The sequence below is a fragment of the Erpetoichthys calabaricus genome, chromosome 5 (genome assembly GCF_900747795.2).
Source record: "Erpetoichthys calabaricus chromosome 5, fErpCal1.3, whole genome shotgun sequence".
Taxonomy (NCBI): domain Eukaryota; kingdom Metazoa; phylum Chordata; class Cladistia; order Polypteriformes; family Polypteridae; genus Erpetoichthys; species Erpetoichthys calabaricus.
The window spans coordinates 60,172,648-60,189,883 of NC_041398.2; the positions used below are offsets into that span (position 1 = coordinate 60,172,648).

Genomic DNA, 17,236 nt, shown 5'->3' on the forward strand with positions numbered 1-17,236 from the left:
TGTCATTTGTCTTAAAGTCTTAAATACAGTTCCCCTTAATTCCAATTGGTGTCCTTGGGTATGTAATCCATTTTTTTTAAAGAATTCTGTTGCATTCTCTTCTTGAGGCTAAAGTGGTTTAACTCCAACAGATTGCCAGGGCAGGACATGGTCTTTAGACCTGGAATGCACCTGGTTGTTCTGTGCAGCTTCAAAAGCTGCTGTGTCTTTTATGTAACCTGGCAACTAGATCTACATGCAGTATTCCAGATGCAGTCTTGTTAGTGCATTATATAGTCTGAGCATAATGTCCTTTGGTTTATATACAACACACAGCAAATTTAAAGAGTTAAAAAAGGTCTGAATTAGTGTAAGTCACCCTAATGTATTGTAATGAAATGTAATGTTTTACTTCATGAGCTAAAAGTATATAAAAATCAAGAACAGTTGTGTCACATTTTTTAAATATTAGCATTTTTCGGGTCCAGAGGGCCAAAAATAGGAGGCAATCCCAAAAAGATTGATATCTTACATAACTAGACATCAGGTCGAGTTGTTCAGTGTATCCTATTTGGGGTTTTTTCACATTTGTGAGTCAGGAGGTGCCGGACATAAAAAAAAAAAAGTTATTTCAGAGTGTTCATAAGTAATTATTTTGAACACAATATCCCTGTAAAGAAAATATACAGAAAGACTGGACTGATGTATACATTTAAAGGTTTCATTTAACACTGCTGATTTTGTTACTGCAGTTTTGAATTTCAGTTCCTCCTGTACATTGCTTATACCATGAGGATGTTGTGTCGACATAAAGCCCTAAATCATTTTCTGAGGTTGTTTCTTGTAGGACAGTGCCTCCCATCTTATATTTATAATTAATGTTACATTTTCTTACATGTAGCACTTTGTACCTTTCAATGTTAAAATATATTTCCCACATTTTTGTTTAGTTTTGAAGATTGTTCAGCTTAGGTTTTTTTAGAATTACTTCTGCTACCTCAATATCTGCTGTCTCTCTAATTTCAGGATCATCTGCATATTTCACACATTGAATACAGGAAAGTGTGTCATTAATTTAAATTTGAAAAAGTAAGGGTTCAAAACAAGACACCCGAGGAACTCCACTGATGACTTCACCCCAGGTGGAGCACCTCTTATCTGTACTGTTTGTCTCCTACCAGTAAACCCACTTGAAATCAAGATCTGACGGCTATAGCTTCTGCTTTCCAAATTATTCTTCAGTGTGGGACTGTATCAAAGGCTAAGAAACTAGGCTATATGCTTTGATTTTGTGAACTATTCCAGAGGTCTGTTCAAAAAAGTCTTCTTCTCATAAAACCAAGCTGGCTGTTATTGAGTGTACTATCTTCATACAGATGGATTGTTTTTCTAATTCCTTTCCATATTCATTTCAATATATAAATATAGTTTCCAGAATTTAGTGTGGTATAGAAGTGAGACTTACTGGTCTGTAATAACCAGTGTACAGGGCATGATAACAGTTTTATTTTACCAATAATGATACCAATATTGAAATGTTGAGTATTTGTCTATACCAATAACAATGCAATTTTTTTTTATTTTAACAGATACTATGTTTTTAATGAGCTATATGAATTAATGTGCTTCATTTAGGATGATAAACTAAAATTACCATATATAAGGTTCTCAGATAAATACTCCTACCACCCCACAGGATGAAACATAACAACAGGACTTATGAAAAAATAATATTGTGTATATTTGTGAAAAATGAAATTAGAGGATTTGTAATTCTAGTATCATATACATTAAAAATCACTCGGAACAGAAATATAATAAACTCTTTGTATACCTCAATATAAATAGAAAAGGTACACAACTTCAAAATGAAAATAAATAGTATTATTTTCCCAAATACTCAATGATTAAAAAAGAAAACAATGGAATACTGAAAATGCCTCTGTGTGTATGTCAGTATTGATTATTGATTTAGCTGCCTCACCTTTGACAACTTCACACAAAAAAATCACTATTTACTGGTTCATCTTTTGCACATCTCTCTGCTCACTGTTTTGAAAAAAATGCATTTCATCTTTCTCAGCTGTCAGCTTACTCCTTCTTTCATCAATAATATCAGAGGTACAGTGCAATAAGAAAATTAGCTTATATTAGTCAGAGTGGGGAATCAAGATTGGGTGATTTTTCCCTTTAGCTTAACAGTTGTCCTTACCTTGAATAAGTGCACTCGTTGTAGTTAACTCAGTGTTACTGTTATAAATTTCCTCCAAGATTTAATCAAATGTGCCTGCAGCCTCATTTTTTAATCTTACAGTGTCTGCATTTATAAAGTACTTGAAACAATCAAAAATAAATCCATCCATCCGTCCATTACGCTATATCCTAACTACAGGGTCATGGGGGTCAGCTGGAGCCAATCCCAGCCAACACAGGGCGCAACGCAGGAAATAAACCTTGGGCAGGGCACCAGCCCACCTCAGGGCGTGCACACACACACACACCAGGGACAATTTGGAATCTCCAATGCACCTAACCTGCATGTCTTTGGACTTTGGGAGTAAACCAGATTACCCGGAGGAAACCCACGCAGACACGGGGAGAACATGCAAACTCCATGCAGGGAGGACCCGGGAAGCAAACCCGGGTCTCCTAACTGCGAGGCAGCAGTGGGGCGCTACCCACTGCATCACCGTGCCGCCTCAAAAATAAGTACCATATAAAATTTCAATTTAGCAGCTTAAGTGAATAATCTTCTTTCTATTATGGAACACTGATATTACTATGGACACACAATACAATATTTCTGTATTTTATAGATCTATTTTTGCTCATTATTTACTTGATCTGACTTTTTGTAATTTTGATTGGTGGTTAGCTTGTATCATCATTAGTAAAACAGATATTCTTCTTTTCTTTTTTAGTTAATTATTTTTTTTGGGGGCTTTTCTTTAGCAATTTCCTTGAATGGCCAATTGTTGCGCAGTTTTTTCTAGGCAAGGAATCTGTTTCTGAAAACAATTTACTGAATTTTATCTTAACATTTGTTTAGTGAAGTATTTTACTCAGGCATTTTTGACACCACCATTTCGTATATCCCCTGTCATTAAACTGTCTGCAAGCTAAACTTGTAATACTGTACTTTGCTTTAAAGTTTTGATCAGTATGGCTTGTTTATATATTAATTTTCTGATAAACACTAATTTTATTCAAATTTTCTTTGTTACTGTGAATAAAACAATTTGCTAAGTGATTATAATGTGATGCCTCACAGTAAGGAGACCTGGGTTTGCTTCAGAGGTCATCCCTTCATGGTGTTTGCATGTTCTCCCCGTGGGTTTCCTCCCACAGTCCAAAGACATGCAGGTTAGGTGCATTGGCGATCCTAAATTGTCCCTAGTGTGTGCTTGGTGTGTGTGTGTGTGTGTCCTGTGGTGGGCTGGTGCCCTGCCCAGGATTTGTTCCTGCCTTGCACCCTGTGCTGGCTGGGATTGGCTCCAGCAAACCCCCATGACCCTGTGTTAGGATATAGCAGGTTGGAAAATGACTGACTGACTTACTGATTATAATGTGAATGAATTACTTTATTATATTACATTTATTACTTTCAGTCACTTCATTAATTAAATACATGTAGATTCGCAGTATATTTATTTATAGAAGAGAGCTGACCAACAGCATTATGTCTTCTAACCTAAATAACCTAAATGTTATTTTCAAGAGGGGTTTCCCTATCAATGTTTAGAACTTTAAAATCTGCCATGATCACTACATTCTCTCTATTGCCCACATCTAATGTGATTAAATGATACACAATGATAATTCTTGAAAAATGTGTCGGCCATTGAAAAAAAATAATAACTGTGTCTAATGTGTCTAATGAGCTTTAACATTCACCAGTGTTATTGTCTTGGTTTCTTATGTGCATTAGAGGAATGTGTTCTCAGCTGTGCTTTTTATGTGCTATGGTCACTGTGAGTGCATTAAGACTGTTGTAGCAATGGGTGGTTTTTCCAAGTGTCAAATGAAAAGTAAAAGATACTGTACATGTAGCAACTAGAATTTTTAAATTATGTTCAAACATTATAACTTATTTTTAGTATGAACATTAATTTTAATTTTTGGCAAATTTAATAGCTGTGTTGCAGCCGAAAAAAGAAGAAGATTGTAGAATGTGTTACAGTCAAAAACAAACAGATTTATAATGAGGCATAACTGTCCTTAAATCTTAAACAGCTCAGATTCCACATCACTACAATTGTTTAGTCACAGGAGGAAGAGGGTGCTCTTTATTGTCAAAATCTCCTTGTCCATTTAGTTTTCTTAACTGAATACAAATTTAAGCACACTGACCACTGCAATAACATTATCTAGAAGATGCAGATGAAGAGCTGACATCTCTTGCCAGGTCCACCAAATGAGCAACAATTTTTTTTTTATAAAAGTTTTCTCCAGTTTTCTCTCATACTAGCATAAACTGATACAGTCAATCAGAATGTTGCCATATCTAATTACCAGAATTATTTTGTCACTGAGTATAAAAATGGCTTTCATTTCAAAATACACAGTGAAAGAACAGACTAAAAGAAGGCAAATCAAGGAGCAAAACTATACGTCAAAGAATCATTAAAGTCAAGTTGCGAACTGAAAGTCAAAATCAAAATGCAGAACTTGTGTCAATAAACAAACTGTAGAATTGTGACGAATCTCCCCAACACAAAATGGCATCAGATAGATGGTAGAAAATAAAAAACTTAAAAACAAAAGCTGTCATTAATTAAAATTCTGGTTATAGAATTAGATTCCTTGGCTGGCAAAACCCCCAAAATGACAACAAACTTAGGTTTTAAGCTTCAAGACAGCTGGAGAAAAATGTAAAATGAGCACCAATCGTAACAGACTGCAGCCATATTTGCAACTTCTTAGTGATCAGGTATTTCTAGCATATGGAGTATTTATGAAAATATACTCAATAAATTTTTACAAATAATGTCTTTCGTTTAGTACAACTACAAATATGCCATCAGGTTCCGGGGTTTTATCGAAGGCCTGAAGCATTTCTGATTGTTCAGTTTTGACATCTGTACACTCAGAGCTTGTTTTTTTATCTCTGCCTAAGACATTCCACTTATTTTCTCTGTTACACTATACATATTTTTTCATTTGCTTCTTATTTTCTCTGATTTCTTGTGCATGACTAAGGTTTCTTAAATTATCTTTTATAGTTTTCTTTTTTTTTAATTGAGTAGAATGGGAAAATTTTTTTTAGTTTATTTTGTTTTTTCAAATGCTTTTTGTTATATCCCTTACTGTAGTGTCTGGTATTCCTGTAAATCTTGTTGTTTAGTTATTTTATACAGTGACCTTTTTAGTCTTATGTTTTAGATGATGTCTGCGGTGGGTTGGCACCCTGCCTGGGATTGGTTCCTGCCTTGTGCCCTGTGTTGGCTGGGATTGGCTCCAGCAGACCCCCATGACCCTGTGTTCGGATTCAGCGGGTTGGAAAATGGCTGGATGAATGGATGGATGATGTCCTTATTTAACAATTTTGGACAATTCTCTAGTCTCTTTGTTTTATTGGTTTTTGAAATATTCTTATTTTTGAGTCTGAATCAGGATGTTCTAAAAGTGACACTACCTAACATTTATAGTTTCTCGTTCTGTGTATTCTAGAAAATTTGTCATACCCCATAAAGTCTACTGTCTGCACATTGTAAGTCTTTGGTGTACATATGTGTGTTTTCATAGAAGAAATCTTATTTAAGCATGTTATGATCACTGTTGCCTGAAGTGTCAATAACAAAACCAACAACTTGTCATTATGGCAAAAGATCTACAAAGGGAGTTACCTCATGTTTGGCTTTCAACAAACAGATTGAGAAAACATTCATGTGCCATGGATACGTTTTCAACTTCATCTTTTTGTTATTTTCAAGAGGGGTTTCCCAATTAATGTTTAGAACTTTAAAATCAGCCATGATTACTACATTGTCTCTATTGCCCACATCATATGTAATTAAATGATACACAATGATATTTTTTAAAAATCAGAATCTGTTGCCCTGCAGCAAACTTTAATCACCAGGGGCCTCATGTATAAATGGTGCGTACGCACAAAAATGTCACGTAAGCCCATTGCCATGCTCAAATCGCGATGTATAAAACCTAAACTTGGTGTAAAGCCATGCACATTTTCACGGTAGCTCCAACCCTGGCGTACGCAAGTTTTCTGCTCGGTTTTGCAAACTGGCGGCACCCAGCGTCAAAGCAGTGCTACTGTTCCCGTGTGGTTACCTTTTCTTTTTTAGATCCACATCCCTGACGCGGCTTTATCATATACACTGAAACTAACTGCATATTGTTTATTAGTTTAAGGCATCTGAGTGTAATTAACCTGTAACAATATAATGGTCCAGGGAATATCCAAACTATTTTAAATACCATAGCTGCTGTAGCGTTGTTACTGTCACTGCACCTTCTTTTTCTTCTTTCAGCTGCTCCCGTTAGGGGTTGCCACAGCAGATCATCTTTTTCCATATTATTCTCACTGCACTACTCGGAGTATTTATATCACTATATCTGAGTGGGGAATCACAGATATACAGCAGCTGATCGGAAAGAGAATTATCGGTATACAGCATCAAGCACACACTGCCTCAGCCATGCTGTCTATTGAACTGCTCCCATATGGCAAACACTTCAGAGCCTTTCCTGTGCTGACCTCGCGGTTCAGAAACAGTTTCATCCCAAGAACTATAAATGCACTCAATCAGTCCATCAAGTGCTCCTTGTAGAACTGTTTGTACTTATAAGTATAATTACCTCACTGTAAACTTGCACTACAGTTATACTATTGCACAACCTGAGCCACTTTATAAAGCGCGTATTTACATATGATGATGATATCATTTTTAAGATGAAATGCAGCAAAATATGTTTATTATATTATACAGATAAAACTTTAACTTCATTTAAATAATCTATATTGTTAATAATTAAACATGTGAGGACACAGTGCCGCATCGCTAGCGAGGAGCTGGCACTCCATTCACGGATTGTTCCTGCCTCGTGCTGTATTCTTGCTGGTGCTGGCGCGACACTGGAATGATAGATGGATAGAAAAATTAAACATATACTACGAAGATATTTAAATGTTCCTTAAAAGTTTTGAAGAATCGGCATTCAAAGCTTACAGATGGCTTAACGTCTGTTACAGAGCTGATTGTGTGGCGATTGGGTATTTGGAGAAAGAAAAGTAAGGACAGGAATTGGAGGTTATTACGTTTGAAAGAGACAGTACTGCTACAATAAAGTATTTCATTGAAGGTCACGCATGGCGCAGCAAGCATCTTGCGTGAGACATGAACAATCACTGCGCCACCGTGTTCCCATGTTTAATAACATGCTTTAACTCATATCATCATGAAAATGATATCACGTATACATCTCAGTATTTTAATTATTCAGAGAGCTATAATATTACGAATGTAATGGATTCTGTGTCCTGTCGGAGGAAGAGAAAGCCCGGAAGCAAATAATGATTCACACAAATGGAGCACACAGAAGATCAAATAAGAACGAAGCATTTAACGCGCTACTTTAGTTACGATGGGATTTGAGAAACTAGTAAATTAAACGATTTTAAGATGAAGTTTATGATGTTCTACTTTAATGACAAAATAAACTATGTGATTAAAGTGGAAATGTCGAGATTAAAGTTGACATTTCGTGTTTTTTTCCCCACTGTGTGCCTTTTTTATTCTCTGTACCCTAATAAGCTTTCATATGACACTCAGACGGTGGGCTAAGACTTGCCTTTTCATTGCAACTTTGATATCTGACAACTTCTTTTTTATTTTGGGCACTGTGCGACTTTGTGAACTTGAGTTTTCGAATTTCTCTGACACGCTATGTCACTTGATCAATAATACCACTGTTTAAACTAACAAATAGTACGATTTTCCTTGCCTCCACTTCATATTCGCTGAAATTCTTCTTTTTTCCCTCATGCTTTTGCCATTGTCTTTTCACAGAAGGCTAAGTTTAAGGGCTATTTATATTGATTTGGATATTCAAAAAGGCGAAATTCTGGGAGGAGTTGGGAAGGGCCAGCAGGTGTGTGCATGTGCGTTACTTTTCACGCTGACCGGGATTTATGTAGCAGAAGAACGTGGAAGTTGATGTTCGCACAGATTTATGCATCTCGATTTTTTTGTACGTACGAACATTTCCTCTTTTGTCCGTACGCCATGTTATAGTGTGAATTTTATACCGTTATACATGAGGCCCCAGATCTATGGATTTTTTTCCTTACTAGCACAACATATAGAAATTTTGTCTTGATGTTTTAATCCTGAATATTATGTTTAACATATAGTGCAACACTGTCTCCTTTCCTTCTTTGTCTGTCTTTCAATGCTGTTCACTGGCAAAAGCATTACTGTATGTTGCAAGCTCAAACAACATCTCTTTTTGATCTTGAACTTTTAATTTAAATTTCCTGAAATCTAGCTGTGTAAGTACTGTATGCATGCCTTCCATAGTTGTGCTGTTTTCTATACATAACAGTGGCAACCATTGTATTGCATTCACTTCTAAGAGCAAGACACACATTATGGTAAAAGACTCAAATTACAATTTCTTATCAAATTTCAAGGTGATTAATTTTTTAAACATTTAATTTAATCCAATGCCTATTCATAAGTTAAGGATATGGAAAATACAGTGCAGAAAGAAAAAATTGACACATACATATACAGAACGTGTGAGCTGCACACTAACCAAGACTGGAATAGGAACTGAGCTGAGGTCTGTGAAGCCGTCCCTGAAATTGTGAGGGTGCAGCTTATCACTGTACCACATGGCTGCCAATATAATATAATATAATATAATATAATATAATATAATATAATATAATATAATATAATATAATATAATGTTTACAGAAGCCTGCATATTATGTATCAAAATCAGTTTAAGTAAATGCAGACATTGTATATGTACATAGTGGTGTCAGACAAGCGTTAATTTCAGTCGTAAAAGGAGGATCTTCTGTTTTTCTGTTTTTTCTCTAAGCTATATGTGGATACTGGTTCACAATGAGAAATGTTTTCATGCTGTATTATTCATGACAAAATTTCAGAATTACTTGTCATACAATCAAATATTACTTCACATTATGGCTTGAAGAATCCGAGCGTATATTATACTGTGTATTGGATCTTAGCTTTTCAGCAGATGATGCTAAAAGTGATTGCTGTCATTTAAATCAATCATTGAATGCTTATCATTGTCAAATGTCACAAGGAACTGTGAATAGCCTGAGAACATCCTAATAGTGCAGCAATTGATTTAACAGCATGATTTTAAGTTTCTGAGCAAATACTAAACAAGTGCAGCACAACAAATCCAAGTTTAAATGAAGGCATCATACCCCAGGTGAACTAACATGCTATGGAGTGTCAAAACTATCCACTGAACAAAAAAGGTTCTCCTAAAAAGAACTGCTATCACAATGAAAATGAAAGAAAATAGTTACTGTACCATGTGGCTGAAGAATACACCCAGGAATATAAAATACTCCATTTTGATAAACAATTTCATGTACTATTATGCCAAAACTGTATACATCTCCTTTTTGCGTCCCATTTCTTGGCATTTCTTCTCGTAGTAATTCTGGTGCTCTCCACAGTAAACCTAATTAATAATTATACAAAGTCATCAGAAGATGTGAATACCAATCATAAAAAATGGAAACTTTCAGAAAACAATTTTTAATTATAGCGTGGTTTAATTAAGATAATAAGATAGAATTAAGACAATAAAAATCCTTAATCAAAAAAGGGAACTTTCTTAAAATATACAAGTCAACGTTGCCTTTATTTACAATATTATCCCATTAATGTTTTCACAAATGTGTACTGTATTCTCACTTTGCACACACATACATCTGTCCATCCAACTGAATCCACTTAATTCAGTTTAAGGGTCTCTTAGGGCAAGAGTCTATTTCTGTACAAAGGGCACAAATTAGGAACTAATCCTGGAAAAGGCACACTGAAATACACAAGCCCAATTTATAAATAATAATTAACCTACATATACCTCATGGATGAGGAAAGAAACAAGACTACTTAGAAAAAAAAAGGATTGGCCATACTCCAGACAAATGGAATGCAACCATCTTGGAGCAATGAGACAGCCATGCTAACCAATGCTCCATTATTCCACTTATCATTATTCCCCTTCTCAAGAACATGGAGGAGGAGAAGTGGAGAGAGGAGACAGGCCATTATACAAGGAGAGCTTCACAGGATCGTAGAAGGGCATCAACCCAGCAGCATGACCGTTATCTGTTCCTTTGTGTGAGAAGGAACAGATGGAACACCGCCACACCCCTGCAAAATGACCACCAACTGGCTACTGGTGTGCATGTTTCTGGCCCAATTTCCTCTATTGGGACATGTGCTAACAGCCCATCACCATGTATCTCAGTTGGTATTTGCCAGAGATTTCCACAATTGGCAGGTCCACCATTGGCACCTAGGTCTCTTCATGGCTGAGAGCAGGTTTACACTGAGGCAATGTGATAAGACATGAAAGAGTCCAGAGATGCCTTGGTAAATGATAAGCAACCTGCAACATCATCCAGCATGACTGGTTTGGTGGTGGGTCAGTGAGGTCTGTGGAGGCATATCCTTTGAGAGTTGCACAGATTTCCATGTGCTAGGCAATGGTACTGTCACTGATGTTAGGTACTGGGATGAAATCCTCAGAGCCATTGTCAGACCTTATACTGGTGCAATGGGCCCTGGGTTCCACCTGGTGCAAGTCAATGTCAGGCCTCATGTGGCCAGAGTGTGTAGGCAGTTGATGCAAGGCATTGATTCAACTGATTGGCCTGCATGTTCCCCAGACCTGAATCCAGTTGAGAACCTCTGGAACATTATGTATCAGTGCATCCAATGCTACAGACTGTCCAGGAGCTCAGTGAAGCCCTGATCTATTTCTGCGAGGAGATCCTCCAGGACACCATCTGCAGTCTCATCAGAACCCAATGAAGGCAACTGACTCTGTCCTTTCCACCCAGGAGACTAGGTGGTATATAAGTAAATGATATTAATATTATTTTCACTTGAGCTTCTGTGAAGTTTTAATTTCCTCTTGAGGACAAATATCTATCTATCTATTGTGAAGGATTGCCGGCTTTCTACTCCGGCCCTCACCCCCAGGCCGCCAGGAGGAGCTCTCCCGACAGCATGAACGTGCCCCGAATTCCAGCAGGGCATCATGGACTCTGTAGTTTATATGCACAGCCCTGCCATGGGGGCCTCCAGGAGTCGCTGCAGGGAGGTTGTCGGACTCTTATGTGCCCTATAACCCGGAGGTGCGTCAAGATCACATGACAGGAAGAAACGACGTGCCTCCGGGGTGAAGAAGAGTTTTTATATGACCCGGAAGTGTTCCTAGTCACGTGGACAGAGAGGACGAAACACTTCCGGATCAGGACTATAAAAGGACTATGGGAAATCCCAGATGTCGAGCTGAGCTGGGTGGAAGGGTGGCAACGCGTCTGGGAGTGTGGAGGATTGATTATTGTGTATTGTTTATTATTGAGTATTGTGGAGAGGAGGGTGCTTTGTGCACAATTATTATTATTAATAAATCATTATTTGGACTTTTACCTGGTGTCTGACGTCTAGTCTGAGGGTTCAAGGGGTCACGGAGGCCTCAGTCTGTCACACTATCTATCTATCTATCTATCTATCTATCTATCTATCTATCTATCTATCTATCTATCTATCTATCTATCTATCTATCTATCTATCTATCTATCTATCTATCTATCTATCTATCTATCTATCTATCTATCTATCAAATGCTCAGTATGCAATTTCTAATTATCCCCAATAAACCTTTTTTTTAAACTTAACATTTTTCACCAGGTGCTTGAAAATTTTGAGCTGTATACATTAAAGTATTCATCTATTCATGTGGCTATTCATCTAATTAGCTTATATTTATGGTGTATGAGAGAGAAAACTAAAGTAACCTGATATAAAGTATTCAGCATGCAAGGTTCATAAAAACAGTGACTGGGCACCAATTCTATTCTTCAGGAAATGTGAAAGTGCAGGATCTCATTACTACAAGGGTAAATCAATAATTATCCGCAGTTTTGTGATAGTTTTGTTTGGGTTGGCTGTATAGATTCCCCCACACACATTAACAAACATGGTGTGACTCAGGTCACAGTGATCAAGTTTTGACCTTGATCAGTCAGTTTCTCTTGTCCAATTTGTTCTCCATTTGCCCCTAAAAAGAGCAGCAAGCAGTGATCTACTTTTATGGGCTGAATTTGTACCAGGGACCAAATTGGTTGTGGGTTCTTCAGATTCATGGTACAGTCTTGCTCAGTGATGTTGTCAGCAGTGGATGTTGATGGGCTCCTTCTTCATTCTTAAAACTTGTTCACCCATTTTTGAACTTCTTAATCCACTTGTAAACACTCCACCCTGGCAAGACACTGTCTCCATATTGTGCAGAAGAACTTCTATGGATCTTGACCCCTGGTTTACCTTCAGCCCATGAAAAGCAAATTACTAGACAATACTTCTCTTTGATGCAAATGGAGAGCGGAGCAGCCATTTTTACTCGTGGAAAACAACAAAAGAAACTGAGTGGTCAAGTTTGAAAATTTACCACTGTGACTGCATACCCACCATGTTTCTGTATGTGCACAAGAAAAGCTGTAACGCTAGCCCAAATAAAATTAGCACAAGAGTATAGGTAATTATTGACTTACCTTCATATATTACACACATTCATTCATTCCTCATCTCCTTCAGGATCACAGGATTGGTATAGCCTATCCCATCAGCACTGGGCACAAGGCAAGAATCTTACCTGTCCATGACAAGGCTCACTAACACTCTTTAAACTTACTCCTGTCAGGCCAATTCATTATTTGAGTTGTCATTTGATCTAATCTGAATGTCTTTGTTAAGTGAACAGAAAAAAACAAAGTAGCCACAGAAAGACACACATAGACATGGAGAGGATCTACAAACTCCACACTCACAGTGACAAGGTCAAGATTTGAACCCAAGATTGTAAGTAAAAATGGTGGCATGGTGGTGCAGTGGTAGCACTGCTGTCCTGCAGTATAGAGACCAGCATATGTGTCCTGGGTCCTCCCTGCATGGTGTTTGCATGTTCTTCCCATGTCACCTTGGATTTCCTCTGGGTGCTCCAGTTTCCTCCGGCTGTCCAAAGACATGCATTTTAGATGCATTGGTGACTCTAAATTGGTGTGTGTGTGTGTTGTCCCTGCTATGGACTGGATCCCTGTCCAGGTTTTGTTCCTGCCTTGTGCCTTATGCTGGCTGGAATAGGCTCCAGCATCCCCCCACAAACCTGGTCTGGATTGAGTGGGTTAGAATATGACATGACTCTAAGTAAAAAAATCTTTTCTGACAAACTTTATTGAAGAACAACATCATGCTACTCACTTTGATAGCAGGCAGTGGTCTTTAAACTGGTTTCTGTATGTGCTCTCCTGAGCCCACTAAGTCCAAAGTCTGTGATTTTTAAAACAAACCTACTGTCCACCACACAGTTTGATGATGACAAGTAACCATGTGATTTCAGGGGGCTCTTGTGAAGGTAGTCCATCCCCTTGAGTAATAAAAAAAATTTTAATTAAAATGAAGAAGAATGGAAGGGGTAATGCATTTAAGAGAAAATGTTATAAAGCCACTTGGTTATGGAGGCTAAGGCACAGGACAGCAAAACTTGAGGTCCTTGGTTCATTTCCCACCACTAAATGACAAGGTCAATTTATAGTCATTTAAAAAGCTAGTGTACAGATGTTTCCATTTGCTTAATTTGGCTGATGCCTTTAAAGCATTTGAGATACAATTAGTTACATTTCTTTTGTTTTCTCGAACTGAACCAAAAGCAGGTGAAATGACTTGCTCATGGTCACATATTGTCAGAATTTAAACCCACAACTTCAGGGTCTGAAATCCAAAGCCTTAACCAACTACACCACACTGCCTGTTGAAAATTTGAAAAACAAAAAAACAAAACAGTATTTAGGTATTTGTAATTTGTATTTGGCTAAATAATTAAAATGCAATGAATGTAAAAACATAAACAGTGGCGCAGAATTGAAATAAAATTCATTGTCTATAGATGCAGTGATAGTTTTTTAGAAGAGTTTGGATCAACTATTAGAAGAACTAAGCTATGTACAAATTACAAATGCTCGAAAGATTTAATTTCTTAGTTTTTCAAATAAATAAAAATGTCTTATTTTTCAATTAAATATAGTGATTGTCATGCACAGTAGTCAAAGAATATGGTCTATGTTCTAATATTAATATTCTGGAAAGAAAAACAGAAAGATATAAGTTAAATAAATGATTCCTTTGGCTTCATCAAACACCACAGTATTTATAATGCTGCAGGAAATGGAAGGAAATAAGAAAATTAAATTAAAGATTTCTCTGTACTAATCCATGATGTAACAGCCAAATCTTATAATGTGTATTGTTAATGCTAGAATTGTTCAATTTCAGTAACAGAATATCATTTTCACACAGCTACTTAGATTATGGTGTAGTCTTTTACCCCCTGTAAGTTAATATGAAATAGAACTTCTTTTGCTTTATCTGTAAAAACTGAGTTTTAATTAAGCCAGTTAAGAAATAGTCTTATTACTAGCATGAACTATTAGACAAGTTTGCAAATGGCATACAGTTTTCTGACCGTGCTTAACATGCCTAAAGTACGACTGTATGACCAAACTTAGAGAAATGAAACCTTTAGCAGAACTTTTCTTAAACAAGAACTTTTCATTTCTTTAATATCAAATTTTTCTCTATTTTCTGAGTGAATTATTTTGCTTTGAATTTTATAAAACTTTTTAAAACAAAGATATTTGTTCTGTGGAATTATTTAAAACACTTGTCACATCCTTTGAATCATCCTTTGAAGCAAACTGAAAGCTGCAGAACTTTGGTCATAATTTGGGACAAACGCAGCTACACCAGAATCACTTTACAGACGTCTTTAAAACGTTTTGTTTGACCAACATTTCTAGGAATGAAGATGATATTTTAAACTGTCTTTTATAACATACTACATCATCAACAGCAAATTTATTTATATAGCATGTTTCCATACAAACAATGTAGCTCAAGTACTTTACAATTTGAAATAAAAGGAAGTTAATATGAGACATTTAATATGAAACATACAAATAAAAAGAGGTATTGTTGAATGGCATACTACCTGTACAATGTCCAACATGAGAGAATATTTAAAGGTCCAGTCAAGTTTAATTGACATATTTTCTAAAATATCCTACAAAAAACATTAAAAAACAAAATAAATTATTGCACTTGTATTTATCCCTTCATATTTAAAAAAAAGAAAAAAAATCAGATACCTGTAGACTCCCCTTTGGACAATATTCTGTTAATAAGCAGAGGTTAGGGGGATCCACACATGCTCCAATGAAGCAGCAGATGTTGGGGTGATGTAGACTATTACACTGTAAGAAAATAAAGCCATAAATTCAATGTGCAGCTTCAAATTAAAAAATATATAAATATAATATGAACAGATTCCGTTGCTATTGTAACCATTTGGAATATGTGTGGCTACTGCAGAGCTAGTGTTTAGTGTTGAAAAGCCCCCAGCTAAATCAATGGCTGCTGTAATTACATGACACTCTTTTCCTCACTAAAAACAATCTCTAACAGAAGTCTAGCAGGCATACTTATTCAGTTAACCAGAACATTTAAGTTGACTTGAAAAGGATAAATCCATCTTTTTTTTTAAATGTCTTGACTCATTTTTTTAACTCCTAGAATAATCTTAGATATTAGATAGATAGATAGATAGATAGATAGATAGATAGATAGATAGATAGATAGATAGATAGATAGATAGATAGATAGATAGATAGATAGATAGATACTTTACTTTTCTACTTTTATTTTTCTATTTGTATTTATTGATCACTCCTATTATACATAGTTATTGTCTGTTTTTCACCTGCATTATTATCATTCTTTAATATTATTTAGACATTTGTTTTCTGTTCTGTACTGCCTAACATGCTATTTACTATAATTATATATAGAGTACTAGCTGTGCTACCCATCTAGGATGGGTTGAAATCTTAGTAATTAACATACACCTCAGCTTGGTGCACCATGCAATACAGTATGTCTCTGTTATATGCCATTTGCCATGGGATTCATAAAAGCAGTGTTAATGTTTGTGATATGCCATCTATCAGATAATGGCAAAATTGCAATTCATTTGATTATTTGAAATGTTTGTGATGCACCATCTTTTGGAATGACAGAGACAAAGCAACTAGATGGACACACAGTCAGACACACAGACACGTACCCTTTTGTTAAGGTAGATATTTAATTGTGTCATTGAACCGTTGTGCTTGTCAAAACCAATAAAACAATTAAACACGAGAAAAGATAATCAGTGAAGGGATCAATGTTGGCTATATTAATAATTCAAGGAATTTTTGTTTTCATAACCTCTGCTTTTGTATTGCAAAAGAGGGAAGCGTCTAGTGGTTTGGATTGTTTCTGGGTTATATGATGCACCAAACCAGTGTGTGACTGGTGGATATATGTGTGAATGTGGCCCATGTCTTGGGTTGCATGCTTGTGGCCTATGATGCCAAGCGAAACTTTTGCTCCATGATACTCCCAAATTGGATTAAGCTAGTTAACAAACTGAATAGATGGATAGATGGAGTAAAGCCATTTTTTTCAGTAAATTTGTGTACAACCACAATGGACTATTGGACTCTGATGTCATCTAGCAATTTACAAGGTACATGATACTGCAGTTTTACAAAGCACTCAATAATAGAACTTAAATTACGATCACACATTACAATAATTCATGTTACTCTAACCAACACTGAGCACCTATGCACAACTGGATTTTTGCTTCCATACTGGCGTGGATCTTGTCTGTGGATGTTTCATTTAATTGTGTGGCTTCCTAAATTGAAATACCATAACACAGTATTTCACTAGAAACAAAATTAATGAACAAATAAACCAGCCACTAATCATTATACATGCTCTCATTAGCTGCTTTCATAATAGTGATAATTAACACATTTTTAGCAAACGTTTTATAAAGATGCATAGAACAAAAGGCTATTTTGCAAATGAATAGTTGTTTAGAATAGTTCTAAACTAAACATCTT

The 17,236-nt window shown here is 36.2% G+C and overlaps 1 protein-coding gene across 1 annotated transcript in view; it reads right to left on the minus strand.

Annotated features, from left to right (window-relative positions):
• si:dkey-37g12.1 (atrial natriuretic peptide receptor 1) overlaps positions 1 to 17,236 on the minus strand; it is a 169,383-nt gene that overhangs the window by 35,938 nt on the left and 116,209 nt on the right. The window contains exons 16-19 of the mRNA XM_051928534.1: positions 15,431 to 15,535; positions 15,274 to 15,345; positions 13,488 to 13,653; positions 9,520 to 9,672 (exon numbers count right to left, since the gene is read on the minus strand). Of these exons, the coding sequence (XP_051784494.1) occupies positions 9,520 to 9,672; positions 13,488 to 13,653; positions 15,274 to 15,345; positions 15,431 to 15,535 (496 nt within the window). The remainder of the gene's footprint in view (positions 1 to 9,519; positions 9,673 to 13,487; positions 13,654 to 15,273; positions 15,346 to 15,430; positions 15,536 to 17,236) is intronic.